This window comes from Protomyctophum parallelum (genome assembly GCF_964188405.1).
Source record: "Protomyctophum parallelum genome assembly, chromosome: 9".
Lineage (NCBI taxonomy): Eukaryota > Metazoa > Chordata > Actinopteri > Myctophiformes > Myctophidae > Protomyctophum > Protomyctophum parallelum.
Genome location: NC_139706.1, coordinates 6,872,265 through 6,888,017, shown reverse-complemented (window position 1 = coordinate 6,888,017; position 15,753 = coordinate 6,872,265). Strand labels below are relative to the sequence as shown.

At 43.6% G+C, this 15,753-nt stretch overlaps 1 protein-coding gene across 1 annotated transcript in view; it reads left to right on the top strand.

Moving 5' to 3' along the window:
* Window positions 1–9,028: 9,028 nt before the first annotated feature.
* pde2a (phosphodiesterase 2A) overlaps window positions 9,029–15,753 on the top strand; it is a 267,443-nt gene continuing 260,718 nt past the window's right edge. The window contains exon 1 of the mRNA XM_083773654.1: window positions 9,029–9,119. Within this exon, the coding sequence (XP_083629780.1) occupies window positions 9,052–9,119 (68 nt within the window). The 5' untranslated portion in view covers window positions 9,029–9,051. The remainder of the gene's footprint in view (window positions 9,120–15,753) is intronic.

Genomic DNA, 15,753 nt, shown 5'->3' with positions numbered 1-15,753 from the left:
AAACAACTGACAGATTACAACTTGTCCAAAATGCAGCAGCCAGAGTTTTAACTAGAACTAAGATGAGAGAACATATTACTCCAGTTTTGGCATCACTGCACTGGCTTCCGCCTTCCGGTTGTTTTTAGGATTGATTTAAAAAGTATTTTACTCGTCTATAAAGCTCTCAATGGTCTAGACTCTAGCACCTTCCTACCTACATGACTGCCTGCCTAAATATGTACCAAACCGCCCCCTAAGGTCTTCCACTGCTGGCCTGCTCGCTTTGCCTAAAAAAATGGCAACTAAAAAATACGGGGAAGCAGCTTTTTGCTTCTACGGGCCGTCGGCATGGAACAAGCTCCCACTGTACCTTCGTCAGGCAGCCTCTGTAGACATTTTTAAAGCTCAGCTCAAGACCCACCTCTACAACATTGCTTTTAATTGATCTTTTATTTTATTTTTTGTTATTCATGTCCTCACTGTATTGCATTACTGCTTGTTTTTTAATGTCGTTGCCTTGCTTTTCTTGTATTCTCCATTGTTCTGTAAAGCACTTTGAGCTGCATTTCATGTCATGAAAGGTGCTATACAAATAAAGTTTTATTATTATTATTATTATGACTACAATCCTGCTTGGAGGCCAGAATCGGCCCTGTGGGGTTTCCCCCGTCGCTCGCTGGCAGAGGGACGACGTCATGTGACCAAAGTCCTCTAATTTCGAATTATTTTTATACATTTGAAAATTGGCATTCCGCATAATGACTACATTTACTTTTGGTACTTTAAGTACATTTTGATGCCAATACTTTTGTACTTTTACTCAAGGCCTACATTTTGAATTCCGGACTTTTACTTGTAAGAGTAGCCTATATACATCTATATTGCTGTATTGATACATTTACTTAAGTAAAACAAATTAAGTACTTTTTCCACCACTGGAAGTGTAATTGGCCCTGTCCATCATCAAAGTTGCCCACCTCTGGTCCTCCGTCAATAAACTGAACATCTCTGGTGCTCCGATCCGTCAATAAAATTAACACCTGGATCATTTCCCTCTGGGCGTCTAACTAGGGAGGTCATCGAGGCACGCCCCACTGGGAGGAGACCAAGGCGCAGTTGGAGGAATCGCATCGACTCACTGGCCTTGGAACGCCTCGGGATCCCCCAGGAGGAAGTCTGATGTTGCTCTGGAGTAGGGAGGTCCCGATGATCTTGTGTTGCGTTTATAGCTATCTAGCCATAGATCTCGTGTTGTTTATAGCAGACTCCTCACTCCAAATGTGCACTTGCAGTTTGGGCAACCGGAAAGCAAACTTCACAAGGCCCAACATTGTACATGCCATAGTGTCAACCCCTTACGCCTGTGTCGGATCTGTGGTTTGACTGGCATATTCGCCGATACCGATATGACCCGATATGACAAATAAGGGCCGATACCGATACGTATCCGATACCGATACAGTATCGGGACATCTCTACTCTGGAGAGGGAAGTCTGGAGCTCTCTGGTGGAGCTGTTGCCCCTGCGACCCGACTACGGATAAGCGGTTGAAGATGGATGGATGCATTTCTCTCAGCAAAGTAAACACACAGTCATTTTTGAGTGGTGCAACCACTCCAAGGAACAGCAATGTCTGTGTTCACCTACTGTATGTGATGTTAATGTGTGTGTTAATGAGCACCGGTATGACTATGAGTACCAGTAGGGGCGCTGTTGTGCCAGAAACAGAGAGAGATAGTGCTGCACTGTTTTCTGCTAGAGAGAGAGAGAGAGAGAGAGAGAGAGAGAGAGAGAGAGAGAGAGAGAGAGAGAGAGGGGAGTTGCACCACACGGGTGTGATTTTTCAAAGACAAAAGCATGACTATTTTCTTCATCCTTTTCAAATACATTTTGTCTCATTTTTTTAAATGTCTTTATACAATCTGGGTTGGTGTGACGTGACGCGCTGTGTGTGAGCTTGTAGATCTGATATTTTCTGCAAAAGTTATTTAATAGAGGCAAAAACGGAGGGGGCCTTGTGTATACCCTGGGGGACTCCGAGCATCCAGTCATTATTGAGAAATGTCTCAATAATGGTTTAGTGTTTGATTTTAATTAAAAATTACTTGATTTATCTTCCCCGTCGGTCGTCATTCCGAATCAATGATGGACAATAAAACAAACCATCTCCACATGCACTGGTCAAAAACCTCCTAACTCCACCTGAACTGGATTTTGGTAAAGTGACGATAATCTAATGTTGGGAGTTTGTATCTGACAACGCATAACGTCACCACATACCGACTTTGATGAGGCAGTAAGCCGCAGTATTGTGTGGTTTTAAAAACATGTTTTGTTGTTGTTTGTTTATTTAATTTCCTGCAACGGTAATATTTTGGACAGTTAGTTCCTGCCCGGCAGCAGGGGTATTTTACCATGAGATTTTGAGGAAATTCAGAAGAAGTTCTCCACCGCAGGGTGATAGATGTTAAAACTAGGCTCTAGTGACAAGTTGTGCACAATAACAGTCTGTATAATCAGAGTCATGCTTCCGAGAGCGGGCAACTGTAGGCATAAAACATGTTTCTGAGTGGAAAGGGACTTTTCGTGATTTGATGAGGTGAGGAGAAGGATTTTAAATTATATTATATTATATGCCATGCAGTGCAGAGGAGATAATATCAGATTAGAATTCATAAATTCATAAACCTTCTCAAAGCACGATAAAGTCCACTCAAAAACACCTTTTCAGACTCCATCATGGCCCATAGCACTTACCCTATACCCCCTTAGATAGCATTTCTGTAGACTTAGATAGCATTTGATACAGACTTATAGCATGTTCTGTAGATAGCACTATAATTGCATTGTATATAGTCATAGCACGCCATATTACACATAGTAATATATATATATAGTTTATATGTATAGTCTCATAATATAGATATTCCACTGTTACTTTCTTAGCTTACGCATGTTTCATGATAAATGCTTTTTTGTGATGTATTCCCATGCTTTTTGTTCTTGCTTAATGTAAATCGCTCTGGATTAAGAGCGTCTGCTAAATGCCTAAATTGTAAATTGTAAAGTGACTTTTTCTGTGATTTGATGGGTGATGAGAAGGATTTTAAATTCTATTCTAGATTTCACAGGGAGATAACATCACAATCAACTTTAAGGCCTATTCATAGTCCAGTTTTCGGTGAAGAGGTAACCAACGAAAACTACAACATGACGTCACTGAGCTGCGGTGGTCACCGCTCACCCAAACACATCTCTCTGTTTTTACTAAAACTACAACATGACATCACTGAGCCATGGTGGTCACCGCTCACCCAAACACATCTCTCTGTTTTTACTAAAACTACAACATGACGTCACTGAGCCGCGGTTTGTCACCTCTCACCCAAACACATCTCTCTGTTTTACTAACACTACAACATGACATCACTGAGCCAGGGTGGTCACCGCTCACCCAAACACATCTCTCTGTTTTTACTAAGGTCACCTCTTCACAGAGAACTGAACTATGATGAAGTATGAATAGGCCTTCACTGTCACGATGACAGTCACATCACATGATGGAATATGTATTCTGCTCTTTGTGCAAGATCTTACAGGAAGATGTATTCTGCTCTTTGTGCAAGATCTTACAGGAAGATCTTACAGCAAAGAGAATAGAGAAAAAAGGAATGCATGTAATCAAATATGGAAGAAAATATGTATTGTATTTTGGTACTTCTTGTCGGTACATGTGCGTGCAGCAGAATTCTGGATCAGCCTTTTGAGACTTGTCGAGGCATCCTGATAATAAGGAATCACACAAATCTGTGCTGGAAGCAACAAAATGCCGTGGACTCGTTCTCTGCATATCTTTGAGACGGGCTCTAGGCTGTGCCAGACTTTTGCATTACGTTGTGGAAAAAAAGGGAAGGCAGTGTTTGAAACGTGTTTTAGGACGGAGCATGGACTAAAGGGCAGATGAAAGATAACTCCCAGATTCCGTCGACCTAGTGGTGCCGCGGGCCAAATGTAATGCAACCCCAGAGTAACAATATCATTGTTTCTAATGGCTTTACTCCTGCCAACAAAATAACTTCAGCCATGTCTGAGCTCAGTAGCATACAATCGTTCCGTCCTTAAGCCATTTTGGGCGGGAACCCCTGTTTCAAGCATTATGCGTTTCAAGCATTATGTTATACTTATACTACAAGCTCATAGCGCGCCACCGAGTGGCTCGCTACGAGCTTGTAGGTCTGCTATTTTTTTTTAATCGTGAAAATGTGGTGCAAATCTTTGAATATATATTTCAGAGCGAACATTCTTAACTAAAATATTGGCTTCTGGGGGTCCCTGGAACTACATATTTTGAGATGGGGGTCCGTGGCCCAATAGAGATAATTCTGGGGGTCCTTGATATGAAAAGGGTTGAGCACCACTGACACAGAAACATGGGGTTTTCAGAAAAATGTTAGGATTTAGAAGCCTTGTTTTTAATCGACCTCAGTCCAAAATGGGTTAAAGGACCACTTCACCACTTTTCAACCTATCTTCATATAATTGGTCCTCACTAATGTTCATGATAAAATAGCACCATTTCTTCTGTGTGTCTCATAGGAGCTGGGCTGTGGACAGTTCAGAAGTGACATTTTTATTGTAACATTATTTTTGTTACAGTAACTGATTATTTTCTTACAATTGGCAATTCAGGCATGCACGTGAACACAATGTAATACTGCATCAAATACAGTAGGATATCTGTACAGTGAAACTAAGTATACACTATACTATAGAATGCTATGTCTACCATAACATGCTATGTAGATTACACAAGTGTAGCGTTTATTGCATATGCCTGCAAGGTCGTCTCGACTCGTCAAGACCTCGCTGATAATTATAGTATTGAGTAGGGCTGGGGCGGTATGGATTTTTTGTTATCGCGGTAATAAATCACTGTTTAGCGACGCTATGGCGGCATCGCAGTATTGAGTGATGCCTCAAAATAAGTTGTTTTTGAATGAAATAAAATAAATAATTATTATTATTATAATAATCGTTATAATAATAATAATTTAAGGAACTCGGGCACCAGCTCAGTGGCCTTGTGGTTAGAGTGTCTGCCCTGAGACTGGGAGGTCGGGGTTCAATCCCCGGCCGGGTCATACCAAAGACTCTAAAAATGGGACCCAGGGCCTCCCTGCTTGACATTCAGCATCAAGGTTTGGATTGGGGGTAAGTCCCTGCGACATACTAGCGTCATGTCCAGGGGGTGTACTTGTACATCAAGCTGCCTGACGCTACAGAGACAGGAGATACAGTAGGCTCCTGCCCTATGGGCCTCATGGCTCGGCAAGGCTACTTACTAAGGGACACGGGCACTGCAATCATTTCAATATCCTTGGCTGCTGTCTGGTGAAAATCTCGTATGTCCAAAAACCATTACTTATCGGAATAGGGACAAAGGGACCTGTGTTCCCACGATGCAGTGCAGTTATGGTGGTTATTTAGTCACAAGCTCCTTGTCAGACACTCCAGTCACAAGGACCTACGTATCTGCCCGGTGGCGACCACATGAATGAATCCGACCCTCTGGCCGGTGGGGACGATGACATGAATGAATCCTCAGCCCGACAGTGATGCTGCATGTCCAAAGCATCTTTCTTTCATAAAGCGTTCTCTCTTTCATCTCTGACTGATTGCGGAAGCCAAACAACTGACTGATGATGATGATGATGATGGTGGTGAGGGAACAGAGATTCAGAGCCAACTTGAGCGGAATGCCGTCCTGCTTGAGCATTGAGCGCAACACAACCATAGACTATACACCAGGGGGGCAGTCAGCCAGATATTTCGTGAAGCCTCATTTGAAATCGGTAGTTCATATAATGGCCTGTTGTGGCGCTGGACTGGACCCAAAAAGCCCCATAGCTCCATAGAGGCCCATGTATTTTGGCCCAACTTCACCTAGACTGTATTACCTTAATAAACATGGTCATGAATACTTTCTTCTTCCAGTCACTAGTTTAAAGTCTCATTTCTAATGTCATAATATTCTTTTTGGAAAATTATGGTCCCATTAATTAAAAAAATGACCATAAAGAAAAAAAACCATCGCGTATGTTCTGAGGGGCGTGGCTACCGTTACAGTCTATGATCGGGATTCCCCTCCCACTCGAGTCAAAATAAAAACCAACGGAGAAGAAGGGGGGAAGCCCCGCCTCGTTGTCTGGGCAGCCAATGGCCAGCTGGTCCAAAACGGAGCCAGCCAATGGCCAGCTGGTACCAAACGGATCTAGAAAGATGGCGACTTACATCAGGAATTACCATATTATTACAGGCTTCATTTTACGTTCATGTTAGACCCGGCGAACGCTTTGTCCATATTTTTTACAGTCTATGCTATATACTCTGTCAGCCATGAGAGCACAACCGTAGATTATTACCGTAGTTGCCCCGGTAATAAAAGCAAGTCTCTTTGGAACAGTGTGTGGATGTTTTAAGCTAACAACTCATCACATTGTGGCACGTTGTGAGCTTGTAGATCTGAAATTTCCGTGCAGCGGAGTCAAAGGTACGATATTTGTCTAAGTATTATAGTACGCCTATGAGAATCCAAAAAGTATATAGTAGTACATCTACTCAAAAAGTACAGTACTCGGCTGAATGTACATCAATACTGTCCACCCCACTGCCTGTCAGAGATGTGTGGACTTTGAGAGGCCGTGTATGTTAATGTTTGCAAATGGCAACATAGTTTGCAGTAACCTCGCGTCACCATGGGCTTTCCACCTCGGAGGGAAGACATAGGGTCTGTTTCTAAACCGTACTGTGAAGCAGTGGTCCTCAAGGGGCCCACTTTGAGAGGTCCCATTGAGGAGGGGCCACCGGGGAGCCTGAAACGCAGTGCAGGCTCCTGGGGGCTGGGGCCCTACAGGCTGGGCGTCAAAGTGGGCCCTTTGCAGACCACTGCTCCACCGTACTGTGAAGCAGGTCCCATTGAGGAGGGGCCTCAGGCCACCGGGGGCCTTGAAGGCTATAAGACAGTTAATGGGAGTCACTCCCACCCCGTCCCTGACCACCAGGAGTTATAGGTATATATATATTTCTGAATAGAGCCACCTAACCTAACAATAATAGCACAGTTCAAGCTAGCTCCTTCCTGAAGCTAAGGACTAGAAATATAATGGATTATTATGTTGATTACTTGTTTCAGGCAGATTTGCAAATATTAATATGTTGTTGCCTCAAAATGCTCAAAAATATTATGAATAATTAAATATTGTGATTTATTTTGTGCAGCACCAAAAACTTTATAGGCTATCATCACTTATTACTTTAAATAAATGTCATAATTGTTGATAAAATTACATATTTTGTATTTGTATTTTGTTACCCTTATTGGCCTTAGTGAAATGAAATTAAAATTATTTGTTATCATTAATGCAGTAGAAGCTCAAAATCAAGCTGTTAAGCTTGACATACTAAGGTGATGTGGTGATAATTTATATTATAAATAAATTGTGGACGGTTAACTTAACCACATTTTATTTGGATATACCTGCCTGCAACCTAGTACTACCGTCTACACTACCTCATGTGACCCCTGCATCCGGCTGTGTTTTGTCCAATCCGATTTGTGACTGCATTGAGGCGGGCGTTTTTCAATTTGGTTTACGTTTGTTTTGTGAGATTTGAGACATAGACAAATTAAGACAATATGCCGGCGAGCGGTTCTTCCAAGAGGAAAGCAAAAAAGATTAAGGATGCGAAGACGGCTAAATTACTGAAAAAGGTTCCATTGATTTCAAACTTCTTTCTTAGACCACCACATGAAGACGCAGACAGCGATGAGACAGGTGCTGCTGCTGCTGCTGGGACTAGCATGATGAATTCCTGTTCTGTACTTTAGCTACATAGAAATGTCTATTTGTATGTCTCTAAATGTTTTGATGAATTGAACAATGTGGACCCTGTTGTAAACAAGTGTAATGCTTAATTGGGTCGTCCACTCACAGTTAACAGTCTTTGTATTGAGTTTGTGCTTGAAATGTACTGTACATTCTGCAAACTGTTAATAAATATTTCAATCAATCAATCAATCAATCACTGATGCTAATGCTAACGTCAACCAGGGCGAGGCAAGTGGTGAAGTTGTTGTGGAAAATGTTAGCGGCCAAAAGCAAAACTCCTCAGATCCCTCAGAGTCTGAGCAGGAAGAAGACGAGCCTGCATGGCCCTGAAGAAGAAGAGGATATCGCCATTTTAACATCCGAAAATGAGGAAGAATTACTTTCAGTGGACAGATGGAACCAAATGGACCTGTTATAGGGTCCATCTGGACCCTATAACGTTAAATTAACTTTAAATTAATTTTACAATATAAATTGGGGTCCCAGAGACAGAAATGCCATTAAATGAGGATCCATAATGCATAGCCTAATTGCATATCAAACTGTGGGTCCTTGAAATTAGACAGGTTGAGAATCACAGATCTTCTCTCATGGGGGTCCCTGGCATATCTTTTCGGGATAATTAGTGTAAATTTGGAGCGGGTCCTTGACATGAAAAAGTTAACCACCTACTTTTTGTTGTTTTTGTTGACGCTTTTATGTATAGCGGCCATGCACTGCCTCCCATGATGGTTCTCTCATCTAGATTCAACCAGGCTGTTTTCATCTCTCACTCACGCACAGACCACACTGCACTTCTGTAGTATCAGTTACACTCTCAGCCAATCCCTGCGAGTCAGGGGAGAGAGAGAGAGAGAGAGAGAGAGAGAGAGAGAGAGAGAGAGAGAGAGAGAGAGAGAGAGAGAGAGGCACACACCCATCCGTCCCTTCAGTTTCTTCATCATCCAGACAGACTCGACAGTCAGTGTCACACAGTCACACACGCACAGACACACACAGACGGCATCTCTCTCTCTCTCTCTCTCTCTCTCTCTCTCTCTCTCGGGCGCGCGCACCGGTCCGTCACTCCGTGCATGCACGCGGTTCTGTTGAAGTGTTCCCTGCTGTTTAATTCAAACCAACAAACGGGAAGGAGGGAGAGGAGCTATAGGCGCACGCCGCACGCACGGCAGGATGCGCGATGGGACAAGCCTGCGGACACGCGCTCCTCTGCCGTAGCCAAGCTCCTCCGCCGGCGTCCTCCGACATGTAAGTGTGTGTGTGTGTGTGTGTGTGTGTGTGTGTGTGTGTGACTGTGTGTGCGTGCGTGACTGTTTGTCGCTGCTGCCTGCTGTTGTCTGTCAAGTCAAGTGTGTGTTTCTTTCTGACTGTGTGTACGCCGCCGCGTGAAGGTTTGTTTAGTTGTGTGTGTTTGTTTGTGTTTAATGCATGCACCTGCGTGCGCATACTATTGTGCGGATGGCATATTGGTGTTTGTTGAGGAGTATGCGGTCTTCTTGTTATGTGGTGCTGCTTTGAAGCACATTGGAGTATTGTGGTGTGTGGGTGTGGGTGTGTGGGTGGTGGTGGGTGTGTGTGTGGGTGGGTGTGGTGGGTGTGTGGGTGTGGGTGTGTGTGTGGTTGTGGGTGTGTGTGTGTGTGTGTGTGTGTGTGTGGGTGTGGGTGTGGGTGTGGGGGTGTGTGTGTGTGCGTGTGTGTGGGTGTGGATGCTGTCTGAGGAGAAGACATAGCCCGCCTGGGATCACATGGGGTGACACACCTCACACACCTGATGAGGTCAGTGTCGTGATGTTGAGATCCATCATCCAGGTGATGACAGTCAGCTTCACATGTGTTGTATTGGGAATCCATATATGGAGATGTAGGCCTAAGGTTGGCAGCGGGGGCAGTATAGCCCTACAGTCAGAGTTTGATGAGGTCAGATGAGGACAGTGTCATGTGTCACAGTGTCATGAGGCGTGACTGACGGAATGACTGACAGGTTTTAGCCTGAATGACTGACAGGTTTTAGCCTGAATGACTGATAGGTTTTAGCCTGAATGACTGACAGGTTTTAGCCGGAATGACTGACAGGTTTTAGCGTGAATGACTGACAGGTTTTAGCCTGAATGACTGACAGGTTTTAGCCGGAATGACTGACAGGTTTTAGCCGGAATGACTGACAGGTTTTAGCGTGAATGACTGACAGGTTTTAGCCTGAATGACTGACAGGTTTTAGCCTGAATGACTGACAGGTTTTAGCCTGAATGACTGACAGGTTTTAGCCGGAATGACTGACAGGTTTTAGCCTGAATGACTGACAGGTTTTAGCCGGAATGACTGACAGGTTTTAGCCTGAATGACTGACAGGTTTTAGCCGGAATGACTGACAGGTTTTAGCCTGAATGACTGACAGGTTTTAGCCTGAATGACTGACAGGTTTTAGCCTGAATGACTGACAGGTTTTAGCCGGAATGACTGACAGGTTTTAGCGTGAATCACTGACAGGTTTTAGGGTGAATGACTGACAGGTTTTAGCCTGAATGACTGATAGGTTTTAACCTGAATGACTGACAGGTTTTAGGGTGAATGACTGACAGGTTTTAGCCTGAATGACTGACAGGTTTTAGCCTGAATGACTGACAGGTTTTAGCGTGAATGACTGACAGGTTTTTAGCATGAATGACTGACAGTTTTAGCCTGAATCACTGACAGGTTTTAGGGTGAATGACTGACAGGTTTTAGCCTGAATGACTGACAGGTTTTAGCCTGAATCACTGACAGGTTTTAGGGTGAATGACTGACAGGTTTTAGGGTGAATGACTGACAGGTTTTAGCCTGAATGACTGATAGGTTTTAACCTGAATGACTGACAGGTTTTAGGGTGAATGACTGACAGGTTTTCATATAGTAAACAATGAAGCATAAATTTTAGCATCAAGTACACAGTGACAGTATATCAATACTGCAATAGAAAGCTGGCTCTGTTACAAGTCCGGAATTCCCCAAAAATGCCTACTTGAGTAAAAAGTAAAAAGTACAGTGCAGAATGTCCCCTTTCACAAGTTTTCAAATCTGCTATTTTCAAATGGCCGAAATGTATATAGGGCTGAAGTGGGTAAATGTAGGCTATATGTTTTGTAATAATAATCCAAATCTACAACGTAACAAATATAACTAAAGTTTTTAAATAAATGTAGTGGAGTAAAAAGTACAATATTTGTATATCCGAGATGTAGTGGAGTATAGGCCTATAGAAGTAAGTATTGGAAAATAGATTGGAAATACTCAAGTAAAGTATGAATATACGGTACCTCAAAATTGTAGTTGAGTACATGCCGGGTGTCTGAGGGGACATGCCGGGTGTCTGAGGGGACATGCCGGGATCACACAGGGTGACACAGTGACGCTCCCTTATCCAGAGAGCCAGTATTACTCCCTGCTCCCAATGCTATACAGAGAGAGGGAGAGAATAGTAGATCCATAATATAGCGCGCGAGAGAGAGAGAGTCACACTCAGGCGGCAGTGAGATGAATGCCCCGGTGAAACGTTGTTAGTGCATTATCTATTTCATCCCCTTTATTCTGATTATTATGTATTACCTTTATGGTGAGAAGCCTACTTGTTAGTATAGACCGATTCCGTAGCGGGTCTCATGGTCGCAGCCTACGTATTTCCTGCCAGTCTTACCCAATACCAAATATTTCTGTTTTATTAACACAAGGCTGCTGTACTTTATACCTCATACTTTAAATGCTTAGTATGAGGTATAAAATACAGCAGCCTTGTGTTCATAAAACAGTAAGATTGGGTATTGGGTAAGACTGAAATTATGTATCTTGCAGGATTCTTCACTGCTTTGTCTCAACCATTACTCAATGGCTCTGGTCTCAGCCATCGCGTGGATATTAGACATTCCGTTTTTATTTTATTTTTATGTTGCCACTACTGTTGGAGCAGCCATAAACTACACAGGTTCATCTCGATGTTCTGGGCATCTTTGTAATGTTAGTGTTAGTAAAAAAGCAGGTAAAGGAGTAAAGTTTGAGGCAAACTAACATCAGTCACTCTGCCGTTCACTGTAGTGGAAGAGGTGCGCCTGGTGAGGGTTTTACCCCCGCAGCTACGTCGAGTCCGCCTACAGGAAATACGTAGGCTGCGACCATGAAACCGGTACGGAATCGGTCTATAGGCTTAATAAATCCCATTTTGGCGAACTGAAATAGCTCTAGCACTACTGTGCACTAAACACTCAAACACCAACTTTATACACTTGATGCAGATCTAATATGTAGGGCTTGTAGGCCATCACAGTCACAATGGCGCCGGTAGGCGTGACAGCCTACCGTGACGTCAGCCTTGCAAGGCCTATAGAGCACCGGAGTCTGACATCATCTCTGACCTGAGATCAGATTCATACGAGGTTTCCACTGGACACACACTGGTCTGATTAATCCATTCTGACCTGAGATCAGATTCTAGAAATGTCAGTCGTTCTTCGATTTTTCAAAAATAGCAGACCTACAAGCTCGTATCGCGCCACTCGGTGGCGCGATATGAGCTTGTAGATCTGCTATTTTTCAATAGCTAAAGCATAACATGATGCTGACACCAAAATGGGTGCCCGGTCAGAATGGGATAAAGTGAGTGGCAAAGTGAGAACATATATATTTGAATGACGTTTAGACTTTCCTGGGGGTCTTTATGTGTGTAAATATGTGGTTTTAGATATTTTAGATTTTCGCAGTGTCCATGATGTCATGGACAATGATCTCACTTAACTTCCTGGACTACATGTTGTCTCAGTAAGACAACATGTTTGTCCGAGCAAGTTTCTTTACATTTTCTTTTTTGTCCTTTTCTGCTAAGCAACGATTAAGCTATATGCTTATGTGATTTCTACATTTTGTGCGACTCTAAAGACGAAACGGAAGTGGGGAGGAAATAAAAACGTCAATAGCTATAAATCGACTGATGATTTCGTCGTAGTCTGTATAGCTATAAATCGACTGATGATTTCATCGTAGTCTGTATAGCTATAAATCGACCGATGATTTCATCGTAGTCTGTAGAGGCAGAAACGGGACGCCTCCAGCCATGCCCGGATTAACAATGGAAGCTACTGGGGCTAAAGCTCCATGGGGCCCTTAGCCTGCAGGACCCTTAGCCTGTACAGGGCCTTATAGTTCTATGGGAGCATCCTTATACTGGAGCATCCTTATAACTCTGTGGGAGCAGCCTTATAACTCTATAGGAGCAACCTGCATATAACTCTATGGGAGCAGCCTTATAGTTCTATGGGAGCAGCCTTATAACTATAGGAGCAACCATATAACTCTATATGGGAGCAGCGGCGATCGTGCTGGCGGTGCGATGAACGCATGCGCGTTCATTCACTGGGCGCACGGACGCAAACAGTGTCGTTCTTGATTGCGTTACGCATGCGCGAATCACATGCATGGGGGGCTTTTGATTGGGCGTAGCGCCCAGGGCCCTCAGACTGCCCCCAGCGTATACGGCTGTCTTTGATAGCATGGGACTGTTGGGACCACACTGAACAGCCTGTGCCCTGTATATGACCTTAAAGGGACACTTCACCCTTTTTGCAAAAAAATATATGTTAATGACGTTTAGAAGCTTTAGAACACTTTCCTGGGGGTCTTTATGTGTGTAATATGTGGTTTTAGATATTATAGATTGTAGCAGTGAGCCCAGTGTCTCTGATGTCATGGACACTGGGCTCACTTCCTTCCTGGACTACATGTTGTCTCTGTAAGACAGCCCTCCAACTATCCACAACGAGGAGCAGTGCACCTAAGCATTATGGGAATTGTAGTCCAGGAAGGTAGTGAGACCAGTGTCCATGACATCAGAGACACTGGGCTCACTGCTACAATCTAAAATAGCTAAAACCACATATTACACACATAAAGACCCCCAGGGAAGTATTCTAAAGCTTCTAAATGTCATTAACATATATTATTTTGCAAAAAGGGTGAAGTGTCCCTTTAAAGCTGCACTATGCAACTTTCCTCTTCTACCCCAGATTTGAACACGGTTACCTACTGCACTAAAAGTGCTGATTCTTTTATTTAAGCTTTTTTTGTTTCCGTCCGTATAGGGCGGCTCCACGCGTCCTAGGGAACCCAATCGACGCGTTCATAGGACGTGTGTACACGTCGTATAGCGCGTCCTCAATGATATCAGGCGAGGGGAGAGTATTCAGATTTCTTTCAGTCGGACACTCCGTCACCGTAGAGCGAAGCCTTCAGTCATGTTAGCTTACCGTTCACTTAGCCGTTAGCGCGGGAGAAAGAATGCCTCGTCTCTCCTAATCCAGGGCGCTCTCCGTGGTTTTGATCTGATGGATGTACTACGCGCTTCATTTCTGACTTCAACATGCCTACAGTTTGTCATCTGTAGCTCAATGCAGATACCTTTAACGTTTTGGAAACGATACTGCAAAACTGTTTTCGCCACACGGGCTCAACCTCATTTCACCCCTGACGCACGCACGCACGCAGGCCGCCACGTGCGCCGCGCCCGCAATTATAAACTTATTTATTTATTTATTCAACATCTTAACCCATTCTGACCTGAGATCAGATTCATATGAGGTTTCCGCCGGACACACACTGGTCTGATTAACCCATTCTGACCTGAGATCAGATTCTAAAAAAATGTCAGTCGTTCTTCGATTATTCAAAAATAGCAGACCTACAAGCTCGTATCGCGCCACTCGGTGGCGCGATATGAGCTTGTAGATCTGCTATTTTTCAATAGCTATAAAGCATAACATGATGCTAACACCAAAATGGGTGCCCGTTCAGAATGGGTTAACCTGAAGGCATTGCCTGTAATCCAATCATATCAGCCGACACGCCCCCTCTCTCACAATACAGTACCTGGCTACCGTTTCATGTCTGGAGCATATCAGAAAAGATTGCCATCTGTTTTCTCCCCGTACTGTCCTGCACTGTATGTGCACTGTGTTATGCCCACCGGAGGGGTGACTGACCTTTGGAAATGGTGCATTTATATACTGTAGCGCCTTTATCCAAGGCACTTTACATATTATAGATTGTGCATTACATTCACCCGTTCACACACACACATTCATACACATAGATTGTGCATTACATTCACCCGTTCACACAAACACATTCATACAACTTTACATAGATTGTGCATTACATTCACCCATTCACACACACACACACACACACACACACACACACACACACACACACACACACACACACACACACACACACACACACACACACACTCACACAGCTTTACATACCGGTAGATTGTGCATTACATTCACCCATTCACACACACATTCATACACCTTTACATAGATTGTGCATTGCATTCACCCGTTCACACACATTCATACACCTGTCATGAATATGTGGTCTCACTTCCTTCCTGGACTACAAAGTAGTCCACAAAGGACTACTTTGGACAGGAACTCCATGCTGAACTCCATGCAGCCTCCCCCCTCTCACAGTCAAACCCTAGTCAAACACATAGGGTCCAAATCTCACATTGTGCTACTGTTTTCTACTACAAATACTATTAACATTGATGCACTTTTCATCCTGTTCTTCTGTTTGAATAGTCTCGCGTGGCCAGACTGTTGCCTCTTGCAATTTACAAATGCTTCCGTCATACAGTCTGGAGCATCGGAAGCTCTGATCATGAGTAAAAGATGAATGCTTCCGTCATACAGTCTGGAGCAACGGAAGCTCTGATCATGAGTACAATATCAATGCTTCCGTCATACGGTCTGGAGCAACGGAAGCTCTGATCATGAGTAAAATATAAATGCTTCCGGTCATACAGTCTGGAGCAACGGAAGCTCTGATCATGAGTAAAATATAAATGCTTCCTGTC